The sequence below is a fragment of the Portunus trituberculatus genome, chromosome 16, assembly GCF_017591435.1.
Source record: "Portunus trituberculatus isolate SZX2019 chromosome 16, ASM1759143v1, whole genome shotgun sequence".
Lineage (NCBI taxonomy): Eukaryota > Metazoa > Arthropoda > Malacostraca > Decapoda > Portunidae > Portunus > Portunus trituberculatus.
In genome coordinates this window covers 13,878,599-13,893,598 of record NC_059270.1, presented here as the reverse complement: position 1 = coordinate 13,893,598, position 15,000 = coordinate 13,878,599, and the positions used below count along the sequence as shown (strand labels likewise).

The window sequence follows — 15,000 nt, the reverse complement described above, 5'->3', positions numbered from 1 at the left end:
AGTGAAGTATAGGCGAGATGTTAATGACTAAAGCTTGCTTACGCAAAGAAAGAATATCATATAGAGGAGATTTTGACGCTCATCAAAGTTAGCTTGATGAGATATTATATTTCTACTTTGGGATTTATGTGGATTCATTATTAGACTATCATGCAACCTTTTGAAGTCAACTGAAAGGTACAAGAATAGAATATCATTTTCAAATTACTGTTTTGCATATTATGAATGCTTTAATTGGGGTGGAAAATTCTTCTCTAGATCTACATTTTTCAAAGGGAATAAATAAATTTTAAAACTGATGGCATTTATGGTGGCAGCCAGATTGTAACAGCACTTATTGTTGCAGCATAACATTGACTAAATGTGAAGTTGTGAAAGAGAAAATACTAATAAAAACCTGAGAGCAATTTAGTGTAAGTACAAGAACCTCAAGAATCCCTTGTCTAACATTTTTAACAAAATGCCACACAACACTCAAATGTATATGGTACTTAAATGCAACCTGTAAATACCTGTCCCATGAATCTGTCCAGAATCACAAACATTTCAGTTACTTTGTTCATAATGCACAAACTAAAACTGCCATAAGAGTGTCAAAGTTCAGAACAAAAACACATCCACAAAAAAAATGTATTTACTATATCACCTCTGTAAAATAGTTCTTATTGTATCATTATACTGAAATATAACACTAATCTACTGTGCAGAAGGTGAATATTCCTAAGAAAACAGCCAGGCCAATATAATCCAAGTTTTGAAAGCATATAGGTGTTGAGTAGAATGAAGTTATTCAATCTCTTAATTTTAATGTTTACTCTGTCATCTAAGTTTGTGATCTATTTTTCATTATTATTTTTTTTTTACCAGTTCATTATGCAATGTATGTTTTCTCTGAGGGTTAGTTGATGAAGTTTCAACATTTTTACAGTTCTTAAAGACATAACAGAGACAAGTATACATCGGGATAATGATAAACTTGTGTTAAGAATGCCAGGACATGATTTTTAAGGGTCCAAATGCAGTTCTAACACAATTAGTAATTAATTCCAGGATTATAAGTGATTACCAGTTGGTTTAAACATGATCAGTTTACCCTGCCGAACTTAGAATTGCTGTTCACATTTGATCATTTCAGACCTGCCATGGATGTCAAATGCTTGACTACTGTGTATTACATATACTTGATATATCACTGTGGTTAGTAATATTTGACCAACATACTTCATTATTAGTCTCAGGAAAATGCAAGCAATTAGGTGAATTACAGAAAGCAAAATGAACTGGCACATTTAAATATTCAAAACAGGTATGTTAGTGTACTGTATTTAGGTACAAATTGCTCTACCGACAAGAATCCTTTTTCTTCCTGGCTGTTTCTTAAATGACAGACTGTCTATTTAATTTGGTTTCTTTGCTTTTCTTTCCTAAATACAGTAAAATTGAGGTTAATGGACATGAAAGTGCACTTGAAATTTATATAATTTTGTAATTCCTGGAAGCATAATAAAGTTTAAATTGGATTTTCATCTTTGAATCTGAAAATCATCACTTCACTAATAACTCCTTAGCTATGTATGTGATTACTTTTTTTTTTTCAGCAAGGAATAATCAAAAGCAATTGAACAGATACAAATCAACCATTATAATGGCATATACATTCATGGGCAACAGTTATTTGTCAGTGTATTTTGTAACACTCCTAAGGTAATTTGCCAATCATTCATTTATTATATATCAATTTGGTAAAAAAAAAATCAATAGGTTAAATAGGATGACTTCTTAAAAGGTGACACTCCAAGTCTTCACCAGTCCATCATGCCCTACAGATATTAGTGTCTCATTGTTCAACCACAGAAGGCCTGTCACTTGAGACTGTGGATGGGAATCTGAAAGCAAAAGAGAATAAATAATTAGGATCTCAAACGCAAGTGAAGATGAACCAACATGCCATGTTTTTAGGGATCTGTCAGTGTCCCATTTTTTATTTTTCAGAGGACTAGGTATGCCCTTTTGAGGAGAGAGAGAGAGAGAGAGAGAGAGAGAGAGAGAGAGAGAGAGAGAGAGAGAGAGAGAGAGAGAGAGAGAGAGAGAGAGAGAGAGAGAGAGAGAGAGAGAGAGAGAGAGAGAGAGAGAGAATTTTTGATTTGCTTTCCTTTTCCCTAATTTTCATTCCTAAATTTGTCTTCCTCTGGAGTTATTTGTCCTTACCACAAAATTGTATGCAAAGCCTTGCATCTTAAAATGTTTGTTTTACTTCTCATCTTTATCTTTCAATATCTTTACTGCCTTGGACCTCTTCCCCCTTTACTATCACTTTCCTAACCTCATCCACTCACCTGTTAAATTAAGAACAGATAATTTTTCTTGGCTTTGTGGCATTAGACCTTTCAGTCAGTGGTCCCATTCATTCCAGAGAATGCACTGCCAAACTACACACCTTAGACACATCTCACCTATTATCACTCAGTGTTCCATTGTTCTCAAACTCTCTGTCCATCCAATAATGTTTATGTCTACCTCATTGCTTTGTTAATATTTGTTGTGCTGATTTTCCCTTACTTTCTTTTCTTATTCTGTCCATGATGTACTTTCCGAGTCTCCCTTCTTTTCTTTTCCTAATTTCATCTCGTTCTTTTACTTCATATATGTCTCTCACCTGACATTGGATATTTTTCCTTAACTATTCTCTTTCTTACCTGGTTTCCCCTTTCTCTCTGTCTTTATTTCAGTATTACTATAAGACCTCTGTTACTTGACAAATACTTTTATTCTTGACTGATTTTCAAATATATTGTTAGAAAAACAATGATGTCAAGTAAGTATTAAAAAAACAGAAAGCTGTGGAGACAAATACATACAAAAACTTATCCATATGACTGTTAACACATCTCACTTGAGACATGTTGTGTTATCAAATTAATATGTTTAAATAAATGTCTGTTTCTATAATAGATGATAACATTCATCATAATGTTCTGTCATGAGTGACAATTTTTTTTTTCACAATTTTTCATGATTTAAGAAAAGGAAAGCTATAAATCTTTGGAGCAAAAAAAAGAACAGATAGTGTTTTGACAAAGCAAAACATAATGGATGGATATGGCTAGTGTGCAAAGTGAGGAGTTCAATAACTAAATCTATGTGCTGTGGCTTAAAGTGTAAAAGATATAGCAATGATCCTTCTATGGATTCAGAGCTAATGATGACTTGAAAAAGATAGTGATGAGATGTATGATAACTCAAGAGAGGTAGAGATAACCACTGTCACTGTTACCTTATGAGGCAATATAGAAACTTGGCTGAAGTTACTAATCAATATCTGATAATGTTGACAACTCTTCCCTTATGTTTGAAAATAAGTAAAAAGCTTCTCTTCCTCTCATTAGTTGTATCATACTGTGTATTGCAATTTTTCTTACATGGCTCCTCTATCCCACAAGTTAACTATATAAATAAGGACTCTACTGTAATTTTGACTGTATAAGACAATTAGTTTAGGAAATGCCATGCTCTATAAAAAAGAAAAACTACACATTAATGACAACATCCAAAAAGCTTGTCAGAAATTACAGTTCTCCCTTCTGGAAAAATTAAGTAAGAAAATAAATTTGCAGGTTCAACCTTAAAATATTTAAGAAAACACCACAACCAGTCAGTCTCCTGTCAAATTAGAATTTAGATTTGTGTTAATATCCCAACATGCAGCAGTTTTGTAGCAATCAACACAAAAATTAACTCTCTTTCTGACCAGTTTTAAAACTTTGCACTCCAAATTTTCACTATTCCATCATGGCCACCAGACAGCACTCTGTTGTTGTCAAGCCACACAAGACTGGTGACTTGTGCTTGAGGATGGGAATCTGTCGGGTGAGCAATAACAGTAGAGCATGATCAAATGATGACACATTATTAAGGGAAGCATCACAGATGGAATTCTAAATAAATCCTAAACAAAAAGTAATAAATAGATGAACAAAATAGAAATAATAAAATTGCAGTGTATGAATAATAAAATAATTAAACAAATGAATAAATAAACATATACACATATATCCATACACACACACACATACCAAACAAATAAATTCTTATACCATAAAATAAAAGTGCCATACACAAATGAGTCTTGGCACGTTTTTTTTTATTATTATTATTTTTTTTTTAATGGCCTATAGTACCTGTAAGTATACTTGAAGAGTATGGGAAGCGCTGTCCAACTTCCACCCATTAGCAGCGCAGGCAATTTCATTTAAATTCTATTTATAGTGGTACCCATAATAGGGCCCATATCACTACCCAAGTGCATCTTTGGTGTAAGGCAATTACACCTCCACCTAGAACCTGGGTATCATGGTGACATGTAGGTAACTTTAAACCACTCGACAAATGACAGTTTCAAGGCAGCACATGGTGGGATTCAAACCTACGCATGGACGTCTGCCCGATCCCACGCTCACCACCTTATCCACTATGCCACTGCCTCCCTAAAAACAGCCACCAGCATCCTTCCTGGGCTTTGGCATATGAACTAAAGTATCCCGTTTCTTTCTGTTTATGATCTAGGTCATAGCTGACCAGTACCCATTAGAAGACTGGCAGCTATCCCAGAAAAATCCCAGCTATAACCAGGATTCAAATCCAGAGCTACTATACTCATATTTAACACACACCCAATAATAATGGGCCTGGCATTGACATCCATTTCACATGAAACCATGAATTTATGATGATTAAGAAATGGTGACACTCCCCTTAAATGAATGAAATAAAATGCAGACAAATTGGAGAAAACGAGAACAGTGACACTAATTCTCATTGGTGCTTCAAAATCTTCCCATGAGAGAGTTTACCTATAAATTTGCTACGGGAAATGAGCTACACTCGTGGTGTCCCGTTCGCTTGAATCCATTTATCATACTTTTCTTTAAAACTATGGATATTTCTTGCTCTCACTACACCCTCCGGTAATCTATTCCAGGCAGTGACAGTTCTTGCTGGGAAACTTAACTTTTTAATATCAGTTGTACACCCCGGAATCCTCAATTTCAAATCATGATTATCTCTCGGTCTTCTCGTCATATCCAGCTCGAGAAAGTCATCTCTATCAATCTTGTCAATCTCATTTACACACTTGAACAGTTGGATCATATCACCTTCTTCTTCTCTCTTCCAACGGTGGCAGATTTAGTCTACATAATCTTTCCTGGTAATCTATATCATGCAAGGCTGGTACCAGTTTCGTTGCCGCTCTTTGTACCCGTTCCAGTTTATGTATATGTTTCCTCAAATGAGGCACCCACACCACCTGTGCATATTCTAATTTTGGTCTCAGAATTGATTCTATTACTTTTTTGACCAGTGTTTCATTCAGGTGAGTAAATGTAGTTCTGATATTTGCAACTATTGCCAAACCTTCCCCTACAATTTTGTTTATATGTCCCTCAGGTGACAAGTTGTTTTGTACTATAACCCCCAAGTCTTTTTCTCTTTCTACACACATTAGATTCACTCCACCTAAGTTATAGCTTGCATGAGGTCTGTGTACACTTCTTCCCATTTCCAACACATGACATTTGTCAGCATTAAATTCCATCATCCATTTATTGCTACATTCATGAATAATATCCAAGTCCTCTTGTAAACCTTGACAATCTTCTTGGGATTTTACTTGTCTCATTATTTTTGCATCATCTGCGAACAAATTAATATAACTTCTCATTCCATCCAGTAGATCATTTACATATATCAGGAACATAGGGGTGCCAGCAAAGACCCTTGTGGGACTCCACTCTCTACTTCAGCCCATTCAGAGCTTACACCCCTTACTACTGTCTTCATTTTCCTCCCTGATAAGTAACTTGTCATCCGTTTAAGTATCTTGTCCCCAAGCCCTCCATATTTTTCCATCTTCCACTTAAGTCTTTTATGGGATACCTTATCAAAAGCCTTTTTTAGATCAAGATATATACAGTCAACCCATCCTCCTTTCAGATCAACTATGTCAATTACTCTTGAATAAAAACTTAGAAGATTGGTAATGCAAGATCTTCCCTTTCTAAATCCAAATTGCTTTGATGAAAGAATTTCTCTTTCTTCTAGGAACTTTATCCATCTATCTCTTATTATTCCCTCTAACACCTTTATTAATATTCACAGAAGAGAAACAGGCCTGTAGTTTAACGGTGACTCTCTACTTCCTCCTTTATGTATAGCCACTATTTGCGCTTCCTTCCACTTTTCCGGAACATATCCTTCTTCTAATGACTTCATGTATAACTGATGAATTGGCCAACTTAATTCCTCAGCACAACATTTCAACACCCATCCTGACATTTGGTCCGGTCCCATTGCCTTATTTACATCCAGCATCTGAAGTCTTGTTATGACTTCCTTTCTATCAAATACAATGTTTTCCAACTTGGGTCCTTGATATCCTCCTAGTACTCCTTCTTCTCCAACATAATCACCATCTTTTACAAACACTGATTTAAACTTGTTATTTAATACCTGAGCTATTTCTCGCTCATCTTCAATAATCTCTCCTTCCACTTTCAGCCTCTGAATTGCACCTATAATTTTTGTTTTACCGTTAAGGTATTTGTAAAAAAGTTTAGGATCACTTTCATATTTATCCACAATGTTTTTCTCATATTTAGCCTCTTCCTCTCTTCTCACCTCTGTACGTATACATATTCCGTGCTCTATGATACTTTTCCTTTGTCCCTTCATTCCTTCTTTTTCTCATATTTTTCCATGCTCTATCTCTCTCTTCTTTGGCTTTTCTGCATCGCTCGTTAAACCACACTTTTTTATCTCTCTCTCTTGGCTTATATAAAGGGATTGTTTTCTGAACCACTTCGTCGTATACTCTCAGTACCTCTTCCAGCATTGCCTCTGTATTCAATTCCAATATCCTCTCGAACCACCTCCTCTCACTAAAATATTTCTTCATATTCTCTATGTCAGCCTTCTTAAAGTTGTACTTATTAATCGCAGTTTTCTGGGACTCTCACTCCAATCCATATCTGAGCCACACTTCACATATTAGGACTACATGATCTCTTCCCAGTGGGCTCTCAATCGTTATATTACCTAGTTCTTCCTTTCTAATAAATACTAGATCCAATCTTGATGGGTTATCATTTCCTCTAACTCTTGTCATTTCTTTGATGTGTTGGTACAGAGCATTTTCTGTCATTTGATCAAATACTTTAGCTCCCCAACTCCCTTCCTCGCATTTTGGCTCCATACTTTCCCAGTCCACTTCTTTACAGTTGAAATCACCACAAAGTATGATGCGATTTGATCCTCTGATTAATTTTTCTAAGGTATCCAAGGTCTCTTTCCTCATTCTCTCGTGGCTTTCTCTTGTCCAAGCTCCTGTGTATGGTGCTATGTACGTCGTTATCACTGTTATTTTTTCATTTTCTTTTGTTGTAATTTCCACTGCTAACACTTCAGCTAATTCAGACTCAATCTCTATATTTTTCACCCTTAAACTATTGTGGACCAGAATACAAACTCCTCCACCAAATCTACCCACTCTGTCTTTCCTCCAAATGTTGTATACTTCCCAGCCAAACAACTCCAAATTTATTTCTTTTTTACTTTAGTTTCCACCATACAAAATACCATGGAATTTTTTTTCCCTTAGCAAGTCTACTATTTCTAGTCTTTTGGAGTTTATGCCAGAGAGAGAGAGAGAGAGAGAGAGAGAGAGAGAGAGAGAGAGAGAGAGAGAGAGAGAGAGAGAGAGAGAGAGAGAGAGAGAGAGAGAGAGAGAGAGAGAGAGAGAGAGAATGAGAATCTTTTGCTACTGATTACATTCTTTCTGTGTTGAAAGGCATGCTAAAGAGAGTCATTATCATCTATACAATAAACAATAACATCTAAAGCTACAGCAGACATTTGATGCTTACAAAGCAATAAATAACACTTTCTACAATATACGAGTACTATGCAGCCACAAAAACAAGGCAGTAAATATGTAATGCTTACTTTTAGTGATGATGATATACTTGTGACAATCAATATGAAATAGAAGCAATATACATAAGTCTTACTTTTAATAATGATGTGCTTGTTGGGCTGAGTCATACTCCAGATAATAATCATTGTATCCAGGGAGCCACTAGCAACCATGAGGCTGTCGGGGCTCCAAGCCACACAGTTGATGCGTGCATTGTGGAAGCCCCACTCTATCTTGTTGAACTTTTCATATGTGGGAAGAGAATAAACCACCACCTGAAAGAATCAAATGCATTATTTTTAGTCATAAATCATTCTGTAATATAAAAAAAAAAGCTTTTATAGTTAACTAAGATCAGCTTGAATGAAGGAGAAAAGTAAAACATGAGGACCTGGTAAAAATTTGCCAAGTATCAAAAACTTTCAGAAAGTGCAGTTGAAGTTCCATAATTCAGCTAATTATAATATGAATTGTTTTGTAGTCCTCATGTTTCAGAACACATAGTTTGCTATTTATCAATGCCCATAGGGAGGTACTGAAGAATAGGAAAAAAACATATTAAATGAATGAACTCAAAATAAGAATATATTATTCATAAAAGATTTACATAAAAACTAACCTTACGGTTTGCATCACAAGCAACCAAGTAACGGCCATCAGGAGAATATTCAACGTCTGTCACTGCTCCTAAGTGTTCCAGCTTCTTTTTCTGAAAGATAAGTAAAATAGTATTTTCCCCAGGCAATGTTATTTTGGGTTAGCACAAAAAATAATATTGGTTTGATATTCATGTACTGGCCTTTGGAAAAAAATATACAACCATGCCATATATTCTGCATTTGCTTTCTAGAAGATGGCATGGAACTGTTGACTTAGTTTGATGAAGGCACAAATAGATAAACTAGAATGAAATAATTCTGGCATTTATAACACAGACTAATCTACCTTTGCATGTAAGCTAAATTCCACTAGCTGGAAATACACAATGGCAAACAGATATACAACAGAATCCTGCCATTCGTGCAACTCACTAATCATACAACTTGCCATACATGCAACATTTTCACGTTAAATTTAACTCATCACTTATATGCTTGTCCTGCAAATCGTACAGCATCGCCTTGTTACTTACCACACTACTCATTCACCTCAGGTCAGTCTCATGCTAGCTTCCATATGCAGAGCATCATCCACACAAACTTCATGAAACTTCGTACTATTTTACTGCTATCCTTTGTAATTCTTATTGAAGGTGTGCGTGTGTGTAGCACCTAGCACTCATAGTGACCTGTCTCCATATATACATTTATCCAACTTTTCCTTAAATTTGTGCACACTTTCTGCTGTTACAATCTCTTCACTTAATCCAATTCCAGATGTTCACCATCCTATGTGGAAAACTGAAGTTCTTAATGTTTCTCAGAAACTGACTTGTCATGATCTTCTTGGAATGACCTCTTATTTGTCTATCTCCATCCTCCATCAGTGTTACCAGGTCTTGCCTATTTATCTTTTCCATTAGTTTACTAACTTATCCATCGTTATTAGGTCTCCTCTTTCCCGTCTATACTTCAAAGTTGGTAGTTCCATCTGGGACTATCTTTGCAGTAGATCTTTGGTTTCTCTCTAGTGTCTTGATGTCTTTCTGTGTATATGGTGACCATACCGCTGCTGCATATTCTAGTCTAGGTCTTATCATAGTGGTTGTGATCTTTTTCATCATACACTCAACCCTCGATTTGCCGGACCTCCATTTGCCGGATTTCGGATTTGCCGGACAAGAGTCTGTGGAAAAAAAAAAAAAAAAAAAAAAAAAAAAAAAAAAAAAAAGTCCGGGACAAGTCGATTTCAAACTACCGCGCCAGACAAAGTTCGCAAATCGGGCACTATAGATGGCAGCGCGGGCGGACATACACGTCTAGTACTGGCATTGGCATGTGTTACGGCCCCACGTGGTGAGATGATGATGATGATGATGATGATGGTCGTCGGAGGTTTTGCCTTTGCCTCGGCACCTCCTGTTACTTCTATTCTTCCTGATCCTGCCTTTCTTTTATTTTTCTTTCTCTTGTCTTCCACATCTGGTGCAAAGTCTCTTTCTTCTCCCTCAGTTTTGTTTTTCTGAACAAAAAACGTCTGATTTATTTTCCAACTTCCTGGTACAGCTGGTGCAGGTGCCGAAATGCCGTTAAAGACAACACTATGTTCCCACCGGAAATTTTTGCCGTTAAACACGGGATTCCGGTAAATCGCGTGCCGTTAAAGCGGGGTTCAACCTGTATAGGGTAAAGTCCGGCAAGGGGGTAGACCCCCGGACATTTTCCATTGCCGGACATTTGCCATTCCCGGACAAGCCTTCCCCCCTTTTAGTCCGGCAAATCGAGGGTTGAGTGTACTCTTATCCATGTAATTGAATGCCACCCTGATGTTAGTTAGTGTTTTTTATGTTGAACCAAATACAGTAGATTCAGTACTCGAACTTAATTTGTTCCAAATGATTGTTTGAGTATCAAAAAGTTAGACCACTGATACCTATAAATCAGGTAATTCATTCTAATCTTAGCAAAACCCAAGTTTACAAAAAATTTCAATGCATTTTTTTTTTTTTTTACAATTTTTATTTCTACATACCGTAAGTGAAGGCTGGTGATGGATAACTTAGAGGAGGAGGGGAGAAGGAGGGAGGTCGTTAGAGGAAGAGTCACCATCCATGAAAACGTCCGATAACTTTTCTCCTGATGTGATTCCTGAGAACCCACTAGTGGAGGGTTGTGGCTACTCAACACTTGCACTCTCACTAGATTCCTTATTTTCACCACTAATAAACCTCTTTAGTGCCATTATAAGTTTCTAAACGAAAAACAACAAACAGAAGGCCAAAGAATGTTGTTTTTATCACAACTGCGGTACTGGAATACCAGTAAATTTGCTTCAGTATTACTGGTATTAGAATAGGACAATGGCGGGGCTGGGAAGGGAGAGGCCAGTGCTTTATTTACAACCATGCGTGTGGCAGTTCGATTACCAGATATTTTCACTACTAATAAGCCTTTTGTGCTATTGTGTTTCTAAATGAAAAACAACAGACAGAACCCAGAATATTATTCTGATGACAGCAGCAACACAACTGGCAGAGAGGGGGGAGGGAGAGGCCAGGGAGCCTTTGTCTGTAACTATGTGTCTGGACGTTTGGCTATCAGGTATGTTTTGAGTATTAAATAAAACTTTTGCGTTTGAGTATTGAAAAGTTTGACTATTGAGTCTCCACTATAGGCCATTCATGTGTCTTTCTGGAGTCAGGGTGTTTTGTATAATCACTCTTTTTCATTACAATCTCTTATCTCATTTCATATTCCCATGAAGGTCTTCTATTACTTTTACCCAATTCCATTACATGGCATTTCCTGGTATTAAATTCTAATTTCCAGTTTTGGCTACATTTCCACATCTTGTCAATATCTTTCTGCAATTCCATACAGTAACTGATGTTCCTTATTACTCACAAAAGCTTTGCATAATCTGCAAACAAATTTACGTAGCTAGTCAAACCATCTTGTATATTGACACATAATTGGTGCCAGCAACAAACTCTGTGGTACACCACTGGTTACTGTGCTCCAGCTTGATGGGGTGTCTCTTATCATTATCCTCATTTCTCTATCTGTTAAGGTGGAAATTCGTTAATTTGGTCAAAAAAATTGAAAAATTGGAAACTTGGTACTTGGGTTCGTCTCTGGAGAGGGAAGCCATGGTCAAGTTGCCAGGCACATAACGCACTGCTTACCTGGTAATGGCGGGTTTAAAGGGCCGGCCCTTTCAATACCCAAGCGCATACGCCTTTTCTTCTAGTCTTTGTTTTGCTTGTATTTATTATTTTTTTGAGCTGTTTTATTTATTTTTGCGTGATGTACGATAGTTTAGTATCAGGCAGTGAGGGTGAGGAAGACGCTACTCCCTCAGTACCAATCGATACAGCCTTAGGGAGTGCGTGCAGCCTACCTGTTGATCGTATTTTACACGTGTTGGGTTCCCAAATTGTGACAATGCCACGTGTAAGGCCATGATGTAACATGGCCTGAAACTATCTAAACAGCCACTACCAGCCTCCAAGCAGTTGTCAAGGGATTATGTAAGTACATATCTGAGTTTGGTACATATTGGAGTGAGTTATTTTTTTTTTTTTATACCATGTGGGCTTTTCACGGGAATTTATGGGCTAAAGGGATACTTTTAGGGTACCTCCTATCTTAAAGCCCACCTGCTAGGAAACCGTTGCCCGAGTGAGGAAGCGAGTTATGTGGGGTTTTGAAGATGTTCACAGAAAATGCGTTTTCTCGACTTTCAGTTTTTCAGCATATACTGTTGAATAACTTTTTCAGTAATTGGTCAATTTCAAAATTTTTGCAGCAAAATGATCAACAACCTCATCTTAACAAATGCTAGCATGATAATGCATGAACTCACTCAAATAAATTTACAACAGGCTTATAAACTCAAATTTTGATGAAAAAAAGGTAACAATTTGGCGTGTAATGAAATTGTTATAACATAGGTTATGTGTATGCCGATGCTAACATTTATTTGTTGTTATGTATATTATATGTGGTTAAGAGGAAATTGCCACACTGTTATTAGTTTTGATTTTATAATGGTATTTTGAATTATTTTCTTATCGCCGAAAAAATATTTATTGCAAAAAAACTACGCCACATTTGTGTACCAAATTAACACTGAAGACGTACACCATAAACGTACACCTTGTGTATAAATATTATTGAATTCGGTGAAAAAATAGCAATGGGAGAGCCAAAAAACCGATATTGATATCGAGTCATCGAATTACCACCTTAAGTAGTCTGTCATCCAATTTAAGATACTTCCCTTTATTCCTCCCATGTGTTATATATTCCATAGGAGTCTTCTAAGTGATACTCTGTCGAAAGCCTTCTTAATATCTAGATACACTGTGTCAATCCATCCGTCTCTCCCTTATACTTCATCTATTACTCTTGTATAAAAGCCAAGTAAATTTGTTATACATGACCTTCCTTTTCTGAAACCAAATTGGGACTTTTTAATGATTTCATTTCCCTCCAGATATTCTAATGATTTTTCTTTAATAATGATTTCACAGATCTTTCCCACAATTATAGTTAGTGACACTGGTCTATAATTTAGGAGCTCAGTCTTTTTTCCTTCTTTGTATATTGGGACTATATTTGCTCTTTTCCATTCCTTTGGTACCTTCCCTTCCATTAGAGAGCTGCTGATTACATCCTAAATTGATGTCCATCCAGACACTCCTTCTGGTCCCATTGCCTTTCTTACATCCATCTTTTCTAGTTATTCTCTAATTTTCTGTTTCTGTACCACAACACCTCTTAATTTTTCCTGTGTCACTTGATTGCTTGGCTCTATGAACTCTCCCTCTTCATAAAATAATGATTTCAAGCTCTCATTCATAAGTTCACTCATTTCTTTCGGTATTTCATATCTTCATTTCTTTTAATTAACTTAACTGTTTGTCACTTTTCCATTCATGTACTTATAAAAAATCTTTGGTTCCTTCTCACATCTTTTCACAAAATCCTTTTCAAAATTTCTCTCCTCTTCCTTCTTTTCCTAATGTATTCGTTTCGTGTCTCTTTATACTGCTTCTTATTTACTTCATTCCATTAGTTCCTTAATTTTTTTCCAAGATACATCCATACACTTTTTAGCTTTTGCACATTGTATAGCATTATACCACATGTGTTTGCTCTCTTTTACTCTGTATTCAGGAACATATCTCTTTACCCCCTCATTATACTTGTCTAGGAACATATACTTCTCTTGAATTGTCTTGCCTTGCATAATTTCCTTACAATCAATACTACCAAAGTAGCTTCTTAATCCTCCAAAATTTGACTTAGTGTGGTTCTGTCTTTTTTTGTTTCTGTCCCTCATTGCATTATAAAATTTCCTGATCCTCTAAAATCAATTTCTAGGACCACATGATCACTTTTTTCCATTGAGTTATGATATATGATGTTTGGACAAGGCTCCAGTTTTCTTGTGAAAACCAAATCCAGTATTGATGGTTCTCTTTCCCCTCTATATCTTGTATAGTCCTTCACTCATTGGTCCAATGTATTTACCATTGCCAGTTATAACATTTCCTCCCCCAACGTCCAGCATAACTGTTTGCATCCATTTCTTCCCAATTTACATGTTTACAGTTTAGATCTCCCACAAGTAACACTCTTCTGTCCTTTCTTAACATATTATCCAAGCAATTTAGCACTTCCCTTTGCATTTCTTTATGTACATCAAGCCTCCATGTATTAGTCTTTGGTGGCACATATGCAACTATGATACTCCTTTTTTCCCTCCCACTGGTCCTAATTGTTACGCTTAAAACATCTGCCAGTCCATCTCCATACTGTACCTCCTCCACGTATATATCCTTTCGAGTCATTATCAATACTCCTCCTGCTTTTCCCCTTCTGTCTCTCCTCAAAACATTATATCCCTGCTCTTTAAAATTCATTTGGACGTCTTCACTTAACTTTGTTCCTCTCATATATACCATGCTCTTTTCCCAAAACATAATCTCTCACTTCCAAGCTTCCTGATATAAAACCATCTATGTTTGTGTACACGACTCTTAATGCTTTCCTTCCCCTTCCCAAATACTTATACCATTTCCTTAGCCTCATTTATAGCACTCTCCAGTAGAACTTCTTGTTCTCTTTCCTGTCTTTTCCTTAGCTTCACTTTTCAGTTTTCTCTCTTTTTTCCTTTCTACTTGATTCATCTCTCTATCCAAATATTGTTACATTCGGCCTTGCCGGCCAGCTTTCTAGTCCTCGCTAATATTTTCTCTATCCCCACTTGCAATCTCATTTTAACTTTTATTGGTCTTTTGGTTCCCTCACTATATTTGCCAAGTCTGCATATTTCTTCTATTTCTTTATCAAGACTCTGTTCTTCATCTTGAACCACTGAGATAACATGTGTGTGTGTGTGTGTGTGTGTGTGTGTGTGTGTGT

The 15,000-nt window shown here is 36.4% G+C and overlaps 1 protein-coding gene across 4 annotated transcripts in view; it reads right to left on the bottom strand.

The window, feature by feature from the left end:
- The window catches only part of LOC123504473 (actin-interacting protein 1-like), a 35,978-nt gene that overhangs the window by 560 nt on the left and 20,418 nt on the right, over window positions 1–15,000 (bottom strand). For 2 of the 4 annotated variants that reach the window (XM_045255003.1, XM_045255002.1), the window contains exons 12-15: window positions 8,589–8,678; window positions 8,064–8,244; window positions 3,749–3,860; window positions 1–1,886 (exon numbers count right to left, since the gene is read on the bottom strand). The exon at window positions 1–1,886 is cut by the window's left edge and continues 560 nt beyond it. In XM_045255003.1, coding sequence (XP_045110938.1) covers window positions 3,754–3,860; window positions 8,064–8,244; window positions 8,589–8,678 — 378 coding nt within the window. In that variant the 3' untranslated portion in view covers window positions 1–1,886; window positions 3,749–3,753. The remainder of the gene's footprint in view (window positions 1,887–3,748; window positions 3,861–8,063; window positions 8,245–8,588; window positions 8,679–15,000) is intronic. The other 2 variants (XM_045255004.1, XM_045255001.1) reach the window with 1 other exon arrangement.